General features: G+C 41.8%; 1 protein-coding gene across 2 annotated transcripts; it reads left to right on the forward strand.

Moving 5' to 3' along the window:
- Positions 1 to 4915: 4915 nt before the first annotated feature.
- Positions 4916 to 20723, forward strand: LOC144473370 (myosin light chain kinase, smooth muscle-like). 2 transcript variants are annotated; one of them, XM_078187181.1, is made up of 21 exons: positions 4916 to 5049; positions 5134 to 5179; positions 5313 to 5448; positions 5849 to 6005; positions 6324 to 6452; positions 6754 to 7101; positions 7278 to 7449; positions 7942 to 8095; positions 8202 to 8328; positions 8553 to 8753; positions 9423 to 9592; positions 9863 to 10810; positions 11372 to 11534; positions 14880 to 15221; positions 16111 to 16405; positions 16502 to 16643; positions 16905 to 17104; positions 17188 to 17340; positions 17503 to 17626; positions 17990 to 19070; positions 19763 to 20723. In XM_078187181.1, exons 2-21 carry the CDS (start codon positions 5154 to 5156, stop codon positions 19993 to 19995), a joined length of 5301 nt encoding a protein of 1766 aa, XP_078043307.1. In that variant the 5' UTR covers positions 4916 to 5049; positions 5134 to 5153; the 3' UTR covers positions 19996 to 20723. The 2 variants fall into 2 exon arrangements, with proteins under 2 accessions (XP_078043307.1, XP_078043308.1); XM_078187182.1 differs by lacking the exon at positions 17990 to 19070 and having other exon boundaries at positions 19763 to 19927.
- Positions 20724 to 20787: the final 64 nt, after the last annotated feature.

The raw sequence follows: 20787 nt of genomic DNA on the forward strand, positions 1-20787 counted from the left end.
TGAAATGTTTCCGCTCATTACAACTCAATCGGTTAGTGCGATGGTTAGAGCGTACGATTTCGGTTCTGCTGGGCTCGGGTTCAAATCCCGTCGGAGGCTAAGTTTTTTTTTCGTAAAACACACTTTATTTTTCCAATTCTATATCACATGGTTTATTTAAATGACTTTACAAATATGTTTGTAATGTTTCAAACAAATTTTTTTTAACATTTGAAAAATATTTAAGTCAACATACATACAAAGATAGTTTTGTAGTATCTCCCATTTTATCCATTCTCTAACTACATATGTTCGCCATTACGGCTTTGTTTAACATTCTTTAGATTACAGTTCATTAATTTTGCTTCTAAGCTTTCCGTCTTCAGCAAATGCGGGTAAAAATGTCACATTCTCACGGACAAGTTACAGGGTTAAAATTTTACACAGATGAGTTTTTATTGGTCAGCTATCGAACGGTGTATGACTCATTGAGAAACCTCTAAGGGCAGTTTTGACCATCTTAATCGGCTGTGCCCTTTGTAGATATTATTTAAATTATTTTCATTGAACAGCGAGAGCTGTGACAGATACAGTTTCAACAAATGGTATTCCATACGCGCGACTATCTGAGCCCTTTCAAACGGTTCTCGAGAGTGTACGGTGAACGTCACACGCGTTAGCAACGAATACAGAATACGAAACAGCATTACCTTTGAATGCGACGACGTCATTTGCGCGACTGATGGCCCTGCTATGCTTGGTATTCGAAATCGTATGCTATAATTTCGGTACGCCCGATTTTTTAAAAATTATCCAAAATAAAATGAATCAAAAGTGTGATTATACTTTCAAAATTTGAAATGTGTCTTTTGACACCGCTTGGTAGAAGCGGCGTTAACAGGCTCTCGTACTCTCGTTGACGGAAAGTCGAAACGGCAACCGGAAGTGACCGGTGACCGGAAAATCAAGCGGTATATGGTATCCGCATGGCCGGTGGATATCTGCATTATTGAAAAGAGTGTGCAGAGAAGAGGGCTCCCCACTTTTCCTGAACGAAGTCGGCTTTCTTCGTCGATGGATCGGTACCTACTGCAAAAGTACGGCCGGCAAAACAGTCGTCGCGTGTCTTTGGCGAACGTACAGCCGTCTCTCGTCCTCCAACCGATCTCCCTCGCGATCCTCATGGTGACATGGAGATTTCCTATTCCGTTTGCGACGAATATTCCCTCGGAACGTAGTCGGGACAGTGACATCTTTATTCGTTGAACCGTCTGGGGCACTGTTACACTATTGGATGTACTCGATGCGTAAGTCTAAGCGAAAAATATCTGCTAATTTTTCTTTCGTATTGCCGATAATTTAACTACGATACCCACCATTGTCCTTCTCTTAAAACAGAAAGTATATATTGTCATATATATAATATTAGGTTTTCTAACTTTAGTTTAAATAAGCTTGAAATAGAAGCCGTATGTAGATATTTTTATAATTTTATTGATTTTTTAATTGCTTCGGGTAATGGGTAAATTATATTGTCATGGTAATCCAACAACTGCGGATTTTTATATGAAATAAGCAATTTTAATCAACTAAAAATTGTACTCTCGCATTATTAATTTCGTTCAATCTCTTTGTCATTTGAAATTGCGCATGCTAGAAGAAGCAAGTTATAATAGTTATAGTAGCAGGCTATCGTAGATAATAAATAGGCTGAAAAATTCGCAGTCTAATAATATGCATAGCTGATAGCATATCTTACAGTATATCATATATACTCACTGACAAAAATTGAATATACAAATTATTAAAATTATTGATTATGTAAATAACAGAAATGGTGGTGTCGATAAAATCATATTATTGAATTTTCGGCGTCGAGTAAGACTCGTCCGGATCTTATTGATATATCATCGATCCTCGGAATCGGGCCCCAAGACCTCAAAGTTCTGATCTCCCCGATGTGAGTCACTCCGGCGCGGCGATCGCTACGGTGCTCGTTAGGGCGACCATCAAAGTGGCCAATGCGTGCACACTAATGTCGGCGCCTGTTCACCGTAATGTTGGCCGAGTCTCCTCTCTCGTTCGGCCCCGTCGGTCGGAGCAGACGCGACGCGACGGGGCCGCCAAATACGTCCAAGTTTGTTTTCGCGTAGCTGCAGCTGCGGCTGCTAAATCAGGAAAAACGCGCGCTGATTTCGCGACAGGACTCCCGCTGAACGAAAACTCTGGATCACTTTGATCCCTTTCTGCCCCTCTCCTCGCTTAACACTCGCTGAAAGAATGCTCTCAAACACTCCGCGTCTCGTGGGAAATAGATTATTATTAAATTGAGTTGCAAAGTAATTCGTTTCTTGAATAATGGAACTTTTTAGGGGGCTAAGAAGCTAGAGATGAATGTACTTAAAATAGAAAAACTTAAACTGTTATATAAATTTATAATGAAATTTAAATGCGCGTTTGTATAAAATTTATCTATATTTATTTATTATTATTTCAATTTAATTTATATTTATTTATTGAAGGATTTATAAGCGTTCGTTTTGCTGTCTTTAAGAGTTCGATTATCTAAGATTGAGTTCCCGGTGTTCGGATAATAGAACAGTTACGTAATTATTGCGCTAGAATAAATGATTAAAGATTTATACGATAAATCTTATTGCGCATGAGTTAATAGAACAGTCTCCGTTCGAATAGTTTATTCTAATAAAGAATTGTGCGAATATAATCTACGCGAATAAATGAGATAAAATAATTTAAAATTTATTCGGATTTCGATAAATATTTATTCGAAAGAACTCGGAATAATCGCCTACTCTGACTGTTCATTCGTAAACAAGCGTCCCTCGAGAAGCGTAGAATTGAAAATCGAAGGAAGATATCACCGCAAGGTTTTCAAAGTCGCACGAAGTCCGTGCGCGCGCAATGTTTAACAGATTTTTTGCCGCTGCAATCAGTTTCGACGCGAGTAAATATAGATTATACGATGACATTGCAGCAAGTCCTTGCGCGGAGCCGGCTTTGCCTCGTTTTATGGCGCTTCTCGCCCGTAACGGGAAGTGTCGTCCGCATAAATTTCATCGTAGGCGAACAGTCCTGGTGTGTGACAGGTGAAAGACAGATGGCTCTCAGAAGGTCCATTATGTCGCCAATCGATTTTTCGAGCATTAGAGATCCTGAAAACTTTATTCCGCTATCGATCACTAACGAATTCTCGCCGCGTTCCGTCGCGCTATCTCGAGCCGATCATCCCCCTCTCAACCCTCCCCGTGCATAGTTCGTTCCGCCTTTATTAACCAACTTGGAATAATTTTAATAAATGCTAATAATAAAGAAAAGATAAGACGGAAAGAAAGAGAAAAATAACAAAAGAATTAGACACCAAATTCGAATATAAACACTGCAGATATTTTTGTTTTTCTGATTTTCTTATTTTTATTGACATTGAACGATGAGATTTTTCTCACGATCCGAACAGAAGATTTTTCTGGATCATTCACAATAAAGCAATATATATATATATATGATATAATGTTCAGTGAACAATCAAGCCTCTCTTCCCGGGTGACCTTAATTTCCGAGGGTTTAACGAAGGCGTGTCTGGAAGGGACCTGAAATTACTAATGAAAAAACAGTAATATGCGTTCACACTCGTGTCATACGAACAACGAGATCAGTCTGAAGCGATCTGTTCAACTTTCGCTCCCTATATGGACTAGAGCCCCGTCGAAGACGTTTCTCATCTCACTTTTATCACTGTCCTTCCTTCTCCCATCACTTTTCTCTATCTATCTAGCACAGCTTTTAATCCCATCTATGAATTATATTAATTTCTTTCGTTTTTTTATCATTCAAAATTAAAGGAAAATCTCACAACGTCATTCCAATTATGACCTAATAGACTGATTCATGGTGTCATGCTGATCGGAATTAATTTTCATTGAACGAATAATAATACATAATATTTAATAATAAAAAAGATAAAAGAAATTAATAGCTGAGAGTAGACATACGACCGCGAAGGGTTAATGTGAGTCACTGTATATGACAGAAGGCTCTAATTGGTGAAAAGGACGAACAACGCAGTTGTCGGGCGAATCGAAGGAGCCCGGTCGGAAACAATGGCGGTGTTTTTTGGTCGAGTCAGAAACGATGACCTCGATGTGGGCGTGAGAGTCACGGAAATAGCGGAATTCGGGTCGAGGTCGCTGTTCGAGATCAGCTCCCGTTAACGGGGTAAACGTTTCAGTCTTGAAACTTCGCAGTGTTTCACTTTTCACCTCGGTGGATCCGAGAGGCGGCTTTTGCTCTCGCCGCTTTTGACGCACGCACTCGGGTTACCTGTTATTATTGTCAGCGATAAAAAGTTGCGTGTACGCAACAACGGCTCGCACGAACACGAAATCACTCGATAAGAGCAACCAGACATGCTCGATCACAGGGCTCTTCGGCAACGCTACCACTCGAGACACTTCACCGGTGAATTGCCTCGACGAGAAAGATCGCTTTCTTACAGAATCTTAATGCTCGATAGTTTAGATATCTCTGTGTCAGATGTTAACCTGGAAATCGTAATAATTTATTAAGTTGGTAACTTTCCATGTTTAAAACTTGAAAAGCATTCTTCTCGTAACTGGTTGGCATGGTTAACGAGAGAATACTGTGACGATTAATTTGCAATTTCAGTTGTATATTTTCGAAAGGGTGCATTATTAATTGATCTATAATTAGAGCGTAAGTTTCATAGATTTTTTCTAATCATTCTGGCAATAGCAATGTGCTCTATTTTCAGTAGAATTTACTTCAAGTGAAATTGAATGGGTTCGGCGAATGAGATCAATCTAAGATTAATGAAAATAAAATTGTTCACTCTCTCGAAACATTGAATAAATATTTGTTCGCAGCCTGACTACTACCGGGACGCGCCGCACTTCCGGTTGGTCGGCGAAGGGCCCCAGTACCGGCTGGAAATACCATATGCGAAACTCGATTTTACGGGGACCTATTCCGTGATAGCGCGCAACTGCCATGGGGATGCGAAGGCTGTGATTTCGTTGCAGATCTACGCGAAAGGTGAGTGGACGCTATATGGTCGTGATTAAGCTATGGAAACGACTAGACGAGTTCGATTGGACAAAGGAACGATTATGTTCGCAGGTCAAGGCAAAGAGGAGAAGATGAAGAAATCGGGTATCACTCACGGGTAAGTCGGTATCTCGAATAACGAGTTTGCGATCTACGAAACAGCTAAAACGCTGACGGCTGACAGCTTTCGCTAATAGCTACGCGACGGGAGTCTCTGGGCCGATTGGATCAGTGTCAATTTTGATCCACAGGAAAGTACTGAGCCTGCCGGAGATCACGAGAGATCTACGGGATCTGAGATGCTGCGACGGAGACGCCGTCGCCCTTGAGTGTAAAGTTCACGCCACACCCGAGCCGCCATTGGTCCGCTGGGAACGCGCTGGAAAGGTGAGCGCTGACAATTGTTTGCGCAACGTATGGGCATCGCTAGATCCTGGATTGTTACGCGAAATTAAAATTGTCGAAATTGCAAGGAGAGCTAAGAGCTGCCGAAGCAGCTCTGGACATCTGCAACGTGTACGGAGAGGGTGTTATAGATGAAGAATAGCAGATGTCGAAAATATTAATTTTTGCCATCTGGATATTCCACTTCTAAGCCTAAAAAGTCATGAAAAATTAAATAATTCGAGAAAGCGAATATAAGAGTTTCGTAAAGCTGAAGGAGAGCTAATAATTGTAGTACATAAAACAGAATTTGTAAAGATCACTTGCTCTCGCGTTGGTCGAGAATTTGTCCTGAAATCGATCGATTAACGAACGCATCCATTAACGAATGCACCCTAAGCAGATACTTCCTATGGGTGGCGACTTCTCCGCTGAGTTCGACGGAGAAACTGCGCGTCTGAACATCCAGCATGTATACCCGGAGGACGAGGGCGAGTACACCTGCGTGGCATACAACGACCTTGGGAAAGCATTCACGTCGGCGTGCCTAGTAGTGGATGGTAATTTTCTATATAAATTATGTCCGCCCGATACGGTGGATCTGATTGCGGAAAAAGCGGCACACGGTGTTGATAGCTCCGCGGCATTCGCTGCCGATGCGTGGTTCTTTTTTTTTTATAATTATTATCATCGTGTGCTCGATGCAAATCGGTCGGGTCACACCCACGTCGCCGGTTCGATGAAAAGTTTTCGTGATAAGGAACCTGATCTCTGCCTACACTGACAACTAAGTGATGCGCGACGAGAAACACCTGTGTTTTTAGCACGTGCGGGCGCGCAAAACTGATCTTAGCCAATCGAACGCTTTCCGTTTTCAGTGCCCGAGGGAAAGGAAAACGTGTTGAGCCAAAGACTGACGAGGCCCGTGGGTCTGTTGTCAGCGGGATCCACGCCGAGATCGACACCGAGATCTACGCCGATCAGGAGCTTGTCTCCGGCGATTTCGCGTAAGTGGATTAACGCAGATTTTATTGAAACCTAGTAACTCCATTCTGTTTTATTTCGATCTGCTCGGTGCAGAAATTAGTTCTTTGAATATGACAATTGACTATTAAGCTAGAGTAGTTAGGCAGCTAAATAGCTAAACAGTTACTTGGCTAAGTAAGTAAGTTGTTAACTAGATACATGGCAAAATGGGTAAGTAGCTAAGTAGCTACGTAGCTAAGTGTACAAATAACTAAATAACCAAGTAACTTAATAGCTAAATAATTAAATAGCTAAGTAAACGAGGCCGATGTTTTTGCCCAGACGGTCGAGAATTGAGGTCTCCGCAGCTGCTGCCGCGAAGTAGATCGACGTCGAGACGGCCGAAGATCAGCCCACCGAAATTTTACGCGGTGCCGCACAATCGGGTGGTCGAGGAAGGTGAAACCGTGCGATTCCAATGCGCTGTGGTCGGCCATCCCACACCGTGGGTGAAATGGGACAAAAATGGCCTAGCCGTTACGCCTACCGCAAGGGTCTCCATAAAGGAACGAGACGACGTCAAGATACTGGAGATCGTCGAAGTGACACAAGAGGACGCGGGATTATACAGGGTCACCGTGGAGAATGATTATGGCCGTATCGAGTCCAGTGCTCGCTTGGAAGTGATAAGTATGGAAATGCTTTAGAAACTTTCTTCCAACGCGATAACCGAATTTTCATTGCTACTATACTATAGTACCACCCCCATAACGTAATTACTGACAGCTTAACTTATCACCGAGTAATTAGCAGCGATGAATATTGAAATGTCGGTAATTTCTAGTAATGTAATTTTATTCCGAAAGATCGTCAATTGCTTGGGCCGGTTTCTCGAACGATAAGAACCAGAAGCGCCTCGCCTAGGACGTATCCATCTTTCGGCCGAAGCCTCTTGGACTCTACGACCAGAATCAATAGCAAATTGCAACTTAGTTGTGGCATCAGGGGAACGCCGAGTCCAACGCCAACGTGGTTCAGGTGATACACGTGCGACTGATCGTGAAGTCATTTATGCAAATCCGCGTTCTTATCATTTTACAATAATCCTTTGCATTCGGCGAATTTTCTCAGATTAGATAACAGAAAGAGGGTGCAAATCTATTATTCGCAAAGTAGTAAATATGAATAAATGGATCTAGTAATTATCAAAATAAACAGTTGCAGAGAAATAATTCAACTTGGAGAATAATTTCAAGTTAAATTTTGAAAAGTATCCTCTGAAACCGATTGGTAGAAATGGTTTTAAACGGCAAAGCCGATTAACGAAGTCTCGGAACGGCGGTGATAAATCTCTGCGCAGTTCGCGTTTTTCCAAACCGATCCATAAAACCGAGATTTGCATGAACACTCGCAATCCTGTCGTGACCATTTAAAATCGCCTATACCAGAAGTTATGGCTTCCGATGTTGCTACCACCACTGCTGTGACGTTGGATCGCTCGAATGACGCGTAAAATGGTTCGCGTTGCAGAAACGGACGACCGTTGGAACGATCGAGCCGAATAAAACGGTACTTCGACGGGAATACCGCGAAAATTGACATTTCAAAAGTGAAAGCGAGCGACGCGGGCGAATACACCTGCGTGGCAACGAACGTCCTTGGCTCGACGAAGAACACGTGCCAGGTAACCGGCTAACTTGCAATTAGCCCTAGCCTAATCATCACCTGTCCTCGATGTTTATTGTTCGTCACGCAATCATCTCACGTATCGTTCATTCGATTTGCTGCAGGTCACTGTTCTTGACCCCCATGACCCGTCCACTTGCGACAAAGACCCGCCAACGTTCCTGCAGTCGCTCGCCGAGGATTCAATCGTCATGGAGGGTCATTGTTACGAGCTACAGGCGAGACTTACGGGTACTGTAAACCAGTAAACACCGCAGCACAATGTTCCGACAAACTACTTAGAAATTTCTTCGAACAATATTAATTTTAACGTTTTTTATTGTTATTATTCATTTAATATTTACATATTCAAACACATTGTTACAAGGTCAAAAAAAATAAAAGAAAATGACATTAATTACCATGGATAATAATATGAACCATGATATAAGATATAATGTAAATGATGTTTGCAGGTACTCCGCCCTTCACAGTCGTTTGGTTAAAGGATGGTCGACAAGTGCCTGACAATGATTATTATAAGTACGTGATATACGGCGACAGTGGAGTCGCTCTTAGATTGTCCAACGTATCTCCGCAAGATGCCGGAGAGTACACATGTCACGTTCGTAACAATTTCGGGGAGACCTCTTCCACTGGCCTCTTTGCTGTCCAAGGTATCCATGTGCCAACAGAAATTCTTTTAAACCCTTGCATAATACCTAATACCTAAGAAAAAATAAATTTAGAAATTATAATACTGATTAGCGCAGATGACCGAATGAAACATCAAATGACTTAATTTAAAACGGGGAGACCTCTCCGTTCGGTTGGCTAAGCGTTAACGAGTTCGAATACATGCATCAACGTTCTTAGCCTGTTATAATCTTTCCACTGCTTTACATTATACCCACTCGCTTTTGCCATAAACGCAGAATTTCCATAGTCTACTTGTAATATTATACTAGTCCTACGCGAAGCGAGTAGAATCTTCTTATCACTGATAATTCGCAAATGAAATGATAATTAATTCCGTCACGTGACCGGATGAAATATCGACGCTTGTCATTTTACATAATGTGTCTGCTAATATTTGCGTTACATTCCTGAACGACCTTTTTTGTATATCTTTTTTCTTATATGCATACATATTTTTACCCAGATAACAATTTGAAAGTGAATTATTGCTCGTCGTAATCATAATATTATTGCATAGGGGAAAGCTTTGTGGACGTGGGTGTGTGTGTGTGAGAGAGAGAGAGAGAGCGTAGTTTCTACATTTTTCCAATCGGCACAGAAAACAATTAATTAACAAAGAAAAATATACGTTATCTGTATGGGATCAGATTACAAAGGCGTTCCAAAGCTGGCGCCGCAGTTCACCAAAACTCCAGTGTCTGTTTTCACCTCGAAAGCAGAGACCGCATGCTTCTGCGCGCGAATACAATGCGGAAAGCCCATGGAAATCACGTGGACCATTAATGGAAAGGACGTTAAAGAAATCCCAAGGTGTAAGGTATGTATAATAAAATAATATATTATAATAATACAATCAAAAATATAGGCTTATCATGCAGAAAAGAAAAAGCAAGATGACCTAAATATAACCTTGAAAATGGCCACGCGTTAAACAAATACCAAAGGACACGAGTCAGCTTGTTTTTTGTCTTTAATCACGCGTCTACGAGAGTCTTCACGAGCCAACTTAAGTGGGAGACCCTGTATACATGTGAAAAAATGCGAGAGAAATTCGGAGAAAAATGACAGAGAACTATTATTGGCGCAGGTCGAGAAAGACGACAACGTGAGCATACTGAGGATACAGAACGTGTCGTCGCGGGATACCGGGGAAATTCGCTGCACGGCATCCGTGATCGGCAAAGGTCCATCGATCAGTTGCACAGCGGAGTTGCGATTGAAACGATCGCATCGGAATTTCGCTGACTTGGCCGTGACGCGCGACAAGTCCTGCAGATTGATCGAGATCCGAAAACCGGGCAGCTGCGAGCGCAGCAATTCGGTGAAGAAACCGAGAAGAGAGGTGGCCTCGTCTCCACGACGCCAGCGACCCGAGTCGCCGATGCGAGCCAGATCATCCTCGTTGCCGTTAAAGTCTTCGACTTCGGACGTTAAACGACCGTCCCCTTCCTCCACGAGGAGGAACGTACCGCCCAGTCCGTTGCTCGGCTCGAGAAAAATAAAGGAAAACGAGGCGAACGATAAGAAAGATCCCGACCCGAAGAAGACGAGAAATAGCGGGGCTCGTTCGGCCAAGAGACCTCCGCGAGATCGAGTCGAGAACTCATTGTCGTCCGACGAAGAAGCCGATGCGGCGAAGCGTGCTCTGCTCGCGAAACCATCGGACAAGACCGACGCAAAATTCCTCCTGAGAAACCATCGCAAGGAGCCGTGCTTAATGAAGCCGATAACGGCGGATCCTGGCACTTGGAACACCGAAACCAGTTCGAACGAGGTCCGCGATAACTGCGAAAAATATGACGATACGCCGATCATGTCTATGGAGTATGCCGAAGAGGAACCCGAAGAGCCTGCAGCTCCCAACGCGCAGGATCTAATCGAGACTACCGAGAGACTCAACGAACGAATCGATCAATTTATAGCGGCCGCTATTGTGAAGGTGCCTGCCGACGTCACCGTGTTCAGAGGGAACAGGGTAGTCCTCAGAGTCAGCTATCAAGGCCATCCGGAACCCCAAGTCAAATGGCTTCGAGCGGTAAGCGTAGGTCGAAACGTTTTTCAATAATTCGCACTTCGGTGGTCCTGACTTGGAATTCTGTGACACTTTGCTCGTTAACTTTGATCGTCAAATGCAACATGGGATTTTCTAAACAACGCGCAATTGTTAGGAACAGCAGCAAAATCAGTTCGCCTGTTCGATGATCTAATAGCTGCGTTTTGAAAAATGCTCGCGATATTTCAAAAGAGAAAGAAAGACTCCGTATTAATAGAATCACTTGATTCTATTAATACGATTACTGGCTCGTACAGAGAGACCTCTGTTCTCGTGTTGCGCGCCTTGAGAGACCTAATCAATAAAAATTCAAGAACGATAGCTGTCCGATTACTTCGACCGATTAGAATATGATAAATTCTATCTTCGAACGCAGTATGACTGTTTCGCATAGTTTCTAGGCTAATTGGGGTTCTGTAACTTATTCTATTATACCATACTATATGATACTGTATTATATGATACTACAATATAACTTGTTAGAATACTGAACTGTAATTCTAAAGGTCGGCGTCCACTAATGAAAATACATTTCTGTCGAAGGGACGAGAACTTTCAGCAGACAGGAAAACTGCTATCACGTACGGCGGAGGTGTTTCTTGTTTAATATCAGATGATGTCACTGCTGATAACGCCGGAAAGTACGAGGTGTCTGTTGAAAATAAGTTGGGAAAGGACCGTCGATGCTTCAGCGTTGCTGTCGAGGGTACGCAATGCGCAAAACATCACACAATCATATTTACAACAATTTTCATCAAGCACTTTCTACGAAGATCAGTAGAATTAAATGGAACATCGGGAATTAAATCACTTTGTGCAATTGTTTTTAGATAGACAAACATTCGCAGTCGGCGACATTCATTTTCTAATTTGAAAATGTTTGAATTTTATTTTCAACCTACTCAGTTTTGCAAAATCTCAACTATAGAATGCCAATAATTACGTTAACAATATTCGTCAGAATTTTTGTCAATTTCGCACGATCTGCAAAAGGGCACGGAAAAACGTGTTTCCTAACAACCCAATAGAACCGATTAATCTCTCCACGTGGTATGTATGTATACGTATATGTACATGGTCCGCGAATCAAACGAACCACTGGATATCTATTATGTAAATGTCTCGAGCAGAGACGGAGCATCCGTTCAAACAATCTATATAGATACGGGCAATGAACACTGGGAAACGATTACTGTTTACAGAGCTTTGCAACAAGTGGTCTTACATCACGCGTTTAAACTTTTGCCTCGGCGTCCTCCACATTGGTGAGCATGTGGTACGAACCGAACATCTGCCTCCTCGCGCCGAACTAAAAATAATCCGCGGTGTCAAAATTACTGACGGCTTAATTAATTTATCTTTCTGGATTCCGCGTGCGCGCGAGACTTCGCCAGTGCTTTCTCAGTCATTCGGCTCTTTAACCGATTGCTTGCTTTTGACGAGTATACTCGTCGTTACAGGAAATGTCATTTATAAAAATTTCAATAATATAATAAATTGAAAGCACCCCTTCAGGACAGCCATTTCGCATGATATGGTCAAGTGTTCTGTTCTTCAACAGAACACGATCGCAAAATATCTTCTACGTCGAATGTTTCCCGAAACGTTTAACAACGATCGAAAGCCTGCGGAGTCCCGATCGGTTCGCCCTATTTCCATGGCGCGTCTCGAGTCTCCCGGGTTTGTGCAAACGCGATTCGGAACGAGACACCCATTGTTCCACGTGTCTAAGCGCGCGTGTCACACGGTCCAGTTCCTTTTCTTATGTACAAGGCTGGCGACAGTCTCACGTGACGTGTCGCGCAATAATTCCTCCTTCCCGTGCGTCTTTTGCGCCCCCACCAAGCATCTGTCTGGTTCTTCCTCTGTCGTCGGGATCAACGATAGACCGAGGAACAGTGGCGAGGAAGCGCGCGTGCAAACCAGTGGAACTTGATATATCCGTTCAAAGAGTTTAGAATGCCGATCGGTATCGCCGAAACGCAACCATCCCGACGCTCATCGGACTAACGTGATTAACACTAAACCTACCAAACAGTAAAATTAACTGGCCTGCTTTGCCCAACAACAGTGAAAAGATCCAATTTATCATTTATCATGTACGATTTGTAATTTGTAATTTGTAACTTGTAATTTATAATTTATAATTTATAATTTATAATTTATAATTTATAATTTATAATTTATAATTTATAATTTATAATTTATAATTTATAATTTATAATTTATAATTTATAATTTATAATTTATAATTTATAATTTATAATTTATAATTTATAATTTATAATTTATAATTTATAATTCATAATTTATAATTTATAATTTATAATTTATAATTTATAATTTATTTTGTAATAGCAGTTGTCCAATAATGTAATTTATGCGATCATTTTTCACGAAAATGTCTTAATTCTTCCAAGAAGTTTTAAATAAGGAACCGGTGGCTCGACCGTGGTAGGTTTAGTGTTAATTAGCCGAGGGGAGCACGAGAACGGAGTTCAATCGGAGCCGAGGATGGGTAATTCGATCTTGATCCTGCCGCGTTAAAACGAACATCCTCGCGAAGAATTAACTGAAACAGCAGCTCCTTAGAGGGAACAGTCATCATCTGAATGACGCTGCGTCACCGGTCTCTCCCGCTGCTTCTACACACTCCGGGCTTTAACTTCCTCCACGCGTTGTTTAGTGCCGGCGATAATTGGTCCGCTAATTGTTTCTCTAACTGTGGAACAACGCTTTCGTCGTCGGTATTCACAGAGAATTTCGGGGCCGAGTAAATCGTTCGATAAGTGGAGCACTCGTTGAATTTTCTTGCACCGAATGCAGGTAGTATGGAACGTCGTACAATCGTATGTCGACGAGGAAATAATCTCAGGTGTAATTATGTACATATTTTTGTCTAGAATGTAACATATAATCGTGTCGATGATTGGGTATCTGATTCGAAAAATACGCAGTAGCGAAGTAGCGAAGAATATGTCAGATGCGTTTCACAGTTTAATATTATTTTTCGCGTGTGTATTTTTTGTTTCGTTTCTTTTCAACAAGTAAACAAATTTGGAAATCATTTGTACGTCAAACACAACAAAATTACCATATTTGAAGCATGATATTTTTGCATTGGTTTTTATATTATAATTAAATATTATACATAAATAATTTAGAATATATAAAATAATTTGAACGATAGAAAAATCCAACATTATTATGTATTCGGTAAAATGATCTACGAGTTGCTTCGACAGAATTTCCGAGATTGAAAATTATCGATTCTAGCTTCGCAGAACCCAGTTGGCGATAAACAGTGCTCCAATAATTCTTATTTACGATTCGAAATGAACCGTGACTCGTTAAAGCATTCATGTAACTCGTCATGTCGGCGGTTAGAAAAGAAAAAAGGAGCTAGCCGCAACACTGTGTAATGACCACGTGCGTGCGTGCGTCCGTGTATGTGTGTTCTGTTTCTTTCGAACGTATTCATCGTCAGTCACTGACTGGGGTCATTAGTAGCAAGATCCTGGACAAACTATAGCGATTTGCTTCATTAATTTGTGAGAAATTTCTTCATTGTAATTCTTTCATATTTAATTGAGGGTAATTACGTCTGAATTATGCCGCTAGGAAAAGTGAAACCATTGTGGTGATCAACGACCGGTGTTATTCGGTTTTCTAAATCTGTTAAAAAGTAATGTGAATGTTGTCTGTCGGCAGTGTTGCAAAAAGTTCGCTACTGAACAGTTCGTAATTCTTGTCTCAGAATTAGCATTCGAAAATATGAAGACCGAAATTTCTTTCACCTTTTCGAAATACTCATAATATTCTTAAATTAATTTTCGACAAATTAATTCACGAAGGAGTCCGCGTTTCTCTTGACGAGATAAATATATTAATATATTTATAATAATATATTATAAATTTACTTATTATATAAAATACATTATATCATATAATATTATATGAAAATTTATTTATTATATGATAAATATATTAATATATATTCTCCTAACAAGAGCGATTCAAATTCTGATTCAATTTCTGTTTAATTCTCCAGGACCACCGGACCCTCCAGCAGGTGTTCCCAGCGTGTGCTGTTCTCCGGGCACAACCACCATCAATTGGAGATCGTCCCCGTACGACGGAGGCTGCACAGTGACCGGCTACACCGTGGAGATGAATCACGCAGGCGAAAACGACTGGATCACCGTCACAGAGTCTTGTTATTCCCTCAGTCACACGATAGACTCTTCCGGAATGGATATCGTCGAGCCGGGCGAAAAATATCGATTCCGCGTTCGAGCGGAGAACATCCACGGGGTCAGCGAGCCGGGAAACGAGTCGGAGTTCGTCAGAATTCCGAAGGAAGGGGAAACGCAATTATGCGATGACGAAGAAGGTAAAAAACAGGAACGCTTGAGGTGTCTTCCCAGCGGATTGCTAATGCGGTTCCGTTCGACAAGTGATTCGGCTGCTGTAGGACTTTTCTGTGAGCGAATACAGTGATTCGAGCAAGAATAATTCAGATACAATATTGCATACAACTTGAGCAATTCAGCATTATCATTGTAATAGAAACAGGATCAATCTTGAATGCTTCATAGTATTGAAAGTTATTTATTCGGAAAAATTCCCATCTGAGCCTGTCAAGAAATGTTTTATAATCGTAAAGTATGTATACGAATATTTCTAAAGAAAGGAAAATTCAAACTGTTCATTTCAATTAGTAAATTGCGAGATTTAAACCTTCAAGGGATAACGACGATATATTAATAGCAATTAACTTCCACTCTGGTGCTAAAGAACTAGATTTGAATGAAAAAGAAAAATTACTGAGAATAAGCCTGCTCGCAAGGATGTGTAAGACTACGCGGTTTTGTGGAAACTTGAGATATAATAACGACGCATTAAAAGGAAAGTGGACCTGAATGACTAATATGACTTCAATGACTAATTTACTTGAACAGAAACTGCGGTAATGGACTGTGACGTAGCGAACGATATGTAATGGACGACAAATGAACTCGGGTTATTAGTTGAGTGCAAGTCAACGGTATAATGTAATAGCTTATACTGATAGAATTATGAAAAGGACATTCGAAATCGATGAAGGTATTCTATGATAACGATAAGTGAGTTTTATCTCATTTATTATTAAGATTTTCATGCTCGAGTCAATGTAGTTCATTCAAAATCCGTGATGATGTATGACAAATCAATCAGTGCACGACGATCAGTTTTCCGAGTAACAGAATATGTTTTATTAAACTATAATATTTTTCCAAAAGAATTCGAGCCACCGTTCGAAGCTCGAGTGGTCGAAATGGAAGGTGGACACCTGTTTGCCGACCGGTACGAGGTGTTGGAAGAGCTCGGCAAAGGACGATACGGCACCGTCAGGAGAGTCATCGAAAAATCATCTGGAACGAGTTTCGCTGCTAAGTTCGTCAGGACTATCAAGACCAAGGATCGGGAACAAGTGAGGGAGGAGGTTCGAATTATGAACATGCTGAGGCACCCGAAGCTTCTTCTTCTGGCCGCTGCCTTCGAGAGTCCTCGGGAGATCGTTATGATCACCGAATAGTAAGCAGTTGTCGAAATTCTTCGACGTATTTTAGTTTCTTATTCATCGGCGATCGTATTCTGTATTAATCGAACATCATAAATTCTTTTTCGCAGCATTTCTGGTGGCGAACTATTCGAGCGGGTCGTTGCCGATGATTTCACGCTGACCGAGAGGGACAGTATACTATTTATGAGACAAATCTGCGAAGGCGTCGAGTATATGCACCAGAATAAAGTGGTTCATTTGGACTTGAAGGTGAAATGAAGTGTTACTGAAATTATAAAGTGATTCGCTTAATATTCGGACACCTTGTCAAACGGAATAAAAAAAGAAACAAATAGAAATAAATGGAAATAAAATAAGTGTTCAGAATGCTTATAAATTACTAAGATCTACAAAACGTTTCGTTTAAAATTATTATCGTTAGTTAAAGATGTCCGAATATAAACGCGAGTCATTGTTTGCGAGAACATTTTCTTCGTCCACTCACAATTCCACTTTGAAAACTGTGCACAGCCGGAGAACATAATGTGTAGAACACGAACGTCCCATCAGATCAAGCTGATTGACTTCGGCCTCGCACAAACTCTAAAACCGGACACACCGATCAGAGTGCTGTTCGGCACGCCGGAGTTCATTCCACCGGAAATCATAAGCTACGAGCCGATTGGTACCGAGTCGGATATGTGGAGCGTCGGTGTAATATGCTACGTTCTGTGAGTGTCTGACGGATTAAGAGAATTGTATTCCATTGAGCCAAGGGGTTTGCCGGACGTTAAGCAATGCTTTAATCGTTCAGGTTGACCGGTCTGTCACCGTTCATGGGCGACAACGACGCCGAAACCTTCGCCAACATTACGCGGGCGGACTACGACCTGGAAGACGAAGCATTCGACGCGATATCGAACGACGCCAAGGACTTCATTAGCGGTTTACTTGTCAAGCGAAAGGAGTACGTGATTGGCGGCAATTTTTAATTAATCTTATCTGTCGTTGCTCGTCTATATTTATCATCTTCCAAGGAATATAAATTAATGTTGAAACTGCGTTTTGTTTCTAGGAAAATTCTGATGATTAAATTTCGATAGTTCTGATAATTCTGACTGTTTTGTAGATTGCGAATGTCGGCGAGGAAGTGCCTGAAGCACCCTTGGATGGCGCAGCACACAGAAGCTATGAGCAGAATAGCCTTGCCGACGGAAAAATTAAAGAAATTCATCGTACGAAGAAAGTGGCAGGTAAGAAAAATAAGGAAATGTTTGTTGCGTTCGCAGTGGCATTGCTTTCTGTTTGCACAATTGACGAAGAGTGTCGCTTTAGCTTCAACGATAGCAGGATTTTTGACAATCTTGTCTTTTGAAAAGTGTTACATATATTTCAATTTTGTTATCCAAAGCCAATATTAAATATTGCATTATTTTATAGAATACTTTTATAGAATATTTTGTAGATCGTAAAAAGTTTGTGTCTTTTCTCGAAAGATGTTCATTTAGACAATATATTACCCATTTGCTTCGATTACGCGCGACACCTAATAACGACACTAATACAGCATGGTTTGACCAAATCGTGTGCGCGGGTGTTTCCGTTTGTTGCCACAGAAAACAGGAAACGCCATCCGTGCACTGGGAAGAATGGCAATCCTATCGGCGAACAACAGAAGAAGTCCGACGGCAACGGTGGAGTCGTCGCCAACATCGGAACCATCGTCGAGTCCGATCGAGTGTCCGCGAACGATCGACGCGGATCGATCGTCGGCCGACGAAGCGGGAAAATACGTCGCCGAGGGCAGAAGCGAGACGAGCCCGAGCGCGGCGGACGCCGCGAAACGAAACGTGTATTCCTTCTGTTACAAGACGGAGGTGAGCATCTTTCCGGAGGAAACGTTAGACGCTGGTCGAAAGATTGAAGCGTCGTCGGACCTTGACGGGTCCAGCTTGAAAAGCGAACCTCCGAGGGACCTCGCGAGATCGTGTTCATGGGAAACTGAAACCGAGGGGAACCGGGAAACTGACACCGCCGGCCACCACGAGGAGACGGTGGACCGAACGGCCGTTTCCGCCGAGGAGTTAGTTTCTGCGAAGGAAACGATCGGCGAGGGAATAGAGATGATCACGGATTATCAAACGGAGGAGTCGATGCTGATCAAGGAGAACACGTCGATCCTGAAAACGATCCGTTTCGAGGAGAAAGGCCTGAGCAGCTTGGAATACGAGGAAACTAGGGACTACAGCAGCGTCCAAGAGAAGCTCCTGACGAAGTCGAAGCTCGAGGACGAGGCCAGCAATTCCGAGTCGTTCTCGACGTTGCGCGTTCAAAAGGAAGTCGATCGAGATGAGATCATTTCGGAAGAGAGGGATCGGAAGGAGAAGCCGGACCGAGAAACGAGCTCAATGTCCCAGAAACATCGGAGGGTCTTCAGAGGTGATTCTCGCGACTCGGGAATCGGCGATTGCTCGTCGAATCTGTCCGCTTCTCTGCAACACGTCAACGAGATCGGTATTTCGTCCATCAAAGAGGAAGAGGACAGCGAGAACAATAATGGGAACGCGAAGGATGCTTCGAAACGACTCGAGTGCCGCAAGACTCTCGACAAAATGGCCGACACGTCGGAGAATAGCCCCGTTGCTGTGACAATGAGTGGTGTGACCAAAGCTTCGCGTGAATTTAATCGGCATGAAGGTGTGTCTTTTGCGTGTTTGCTTTTTTTGTGAGCTTCACCTGTGGTTTTTATTAAAAATATATATATTTTTTTGTTCTTTAAAATTGAAATAAGATTTTAATCTCTTGTCATTAATATTCAGGCATTCGAGTAAACTCAATCATAGTAATTACAAAAAAAAAACTTTGATGCGTGAGAGCATGAAAATTGACGTTCTTTGTATGCCTAAATTTACTGGAATGCTTAAATATTATTGAGAAGAAATTGGAATTTTATTCGAATTTTAAAGAACAATTTATTGTTAGCCAGTCTCGTCAAAATACGACGACGGCTTATGGAAGAACGCTACGATCAATCTGGTTAAGAAAGTTGAGTCGATCGGTTTAAGGAGAATCTAAATTGATCACGGTTTAGTCTCTATTATTAGCGTCTATTATATCCACCGTAATTGAGATTGTATAACGTTTTCACTTTGAAAAGATTTAAAAGTTAATTTTAATTTAAATTTTCAAAGAAAAAATACGTAAAGAATTTAGTAATCAATTAGTAATTGCCAATTATAAAGTCATCTTTTTGTCGTTATAAGAAACCTTTTCTTTCGAATTCTGATACATTATTCGCGCAGAAACAATGAAAACTCCGATTCTCCTTAAACGAGAGCCGTTCGGAGGACTGTTTCGCAGCATCGTGATACGCGTGTTCGTGATTCTAGATTCCACTGAAATTGAGGACCCGCGGCTACTAATTGGGCGGATCCGAAGCAAATTTGTGCCAACCGGCAACGTGAGTCGCACAGCGAAATTGTTCGAAAAGGAGGCAGCAGCGTCGAAACCACCGGCAACCATAAATCCAGTGACGCAGCGCGCGTACCCCACAGTCCCCGTGACCGCTGCGAAACCCCACAACGAGAGGGTGCAGAAAGCGTTTGCGTTCTGGAACAAATAATCGAGAAACAAAGCCATGTTCCCGGGAGGCTCGCGAGCGCGTTAGTAGATAATGAATTTCGGAAATGGACGCGTTAGAAGCGTCAGGACTGCTTCTCAGCTGTCTACCGTTTAAAACTCGAATCAATGAGATTATTAACGATAATTGATTTCGAAACCGTACACTTTTTACCAAACAGTTATCTGATTGTCACGCGCGATTCCGTCGTTCCGACTACGGCGATTCGTGCTTTAGAAATTAAGCATACTGTTACGGTCACGACAGGCAAAGTATTTATTGAAATAATTTCTATCAGCCCCGTGTCGTCTCTCGACAACGTTTTCACGCCACTCTAATCCGTTTCTGGTTACGTTCTAATTTATTCAATCGAAATTGTTGCGACGCAACGTTGATTAAGAGCGATCGGACGTTCGATTTTAAGATTAACATTTTGTGTAGATAAGACGATTCGGTGTATCTCGTGGTGTTTCTCGCACGCGAAGCATTTCGAACGTGTTCGTTTCGCGAACGACGAACGCGAACGAACACCTTTTTAGCTTCTCGACGCGTGTAAATAGCTGTCGGTGACATTTTAAAAGGCGTAGCGGTGTAATAATGTACTTACTACTTTCACTTCTATTTGCACCTTTTAGTTTTCTTGCGAACATACGGAACCGATTACATGTATTATTATTGTTGTAAGTTATACGTGAATAAAACAAAAAGGCAATAAAAATATGTGTACCCTGGCCGATCGTGTTGTAATCCGAAGTCCACCATTGCGGCGAAAGAAACAAGTAGACGGAAATTTAC

Source organism: Augochlora pura, chromosome 7, assembly GCF_028453695.1.
Source record: "Augochlora pura isolate Apur16 chromosome 7, APUR_v2.2.1, whole genome shotgun sequence".
Lineage (NCBI taxonomy): Eukaryota > Metazoa > Arthropoda > Insecta > Hymenoptera > Halictidae > Augochlora > Augochlora pura.

Coding starts and splice junctions, on each gene's coding strand:
- LOC144473370 (XM_078187181.1), top strand. CDS start 5,154: ATGAAGAAATCGGGTATCACTCACGG. Junction 15,222..16,110: donor ATTATGCGATGACGAAGAAG/GTAAAAAACAGG, acceptor TTTTTCCAAAAG/AATTCGAGCCACCGTTCGAA. Junction 17,105..17,187: donor GGTGTAATATGCTACGTTCT/GTGAGTGTCTGA, acceptor TTAATCGTTCAG/GTTGACCGGTCTGTCACCGT.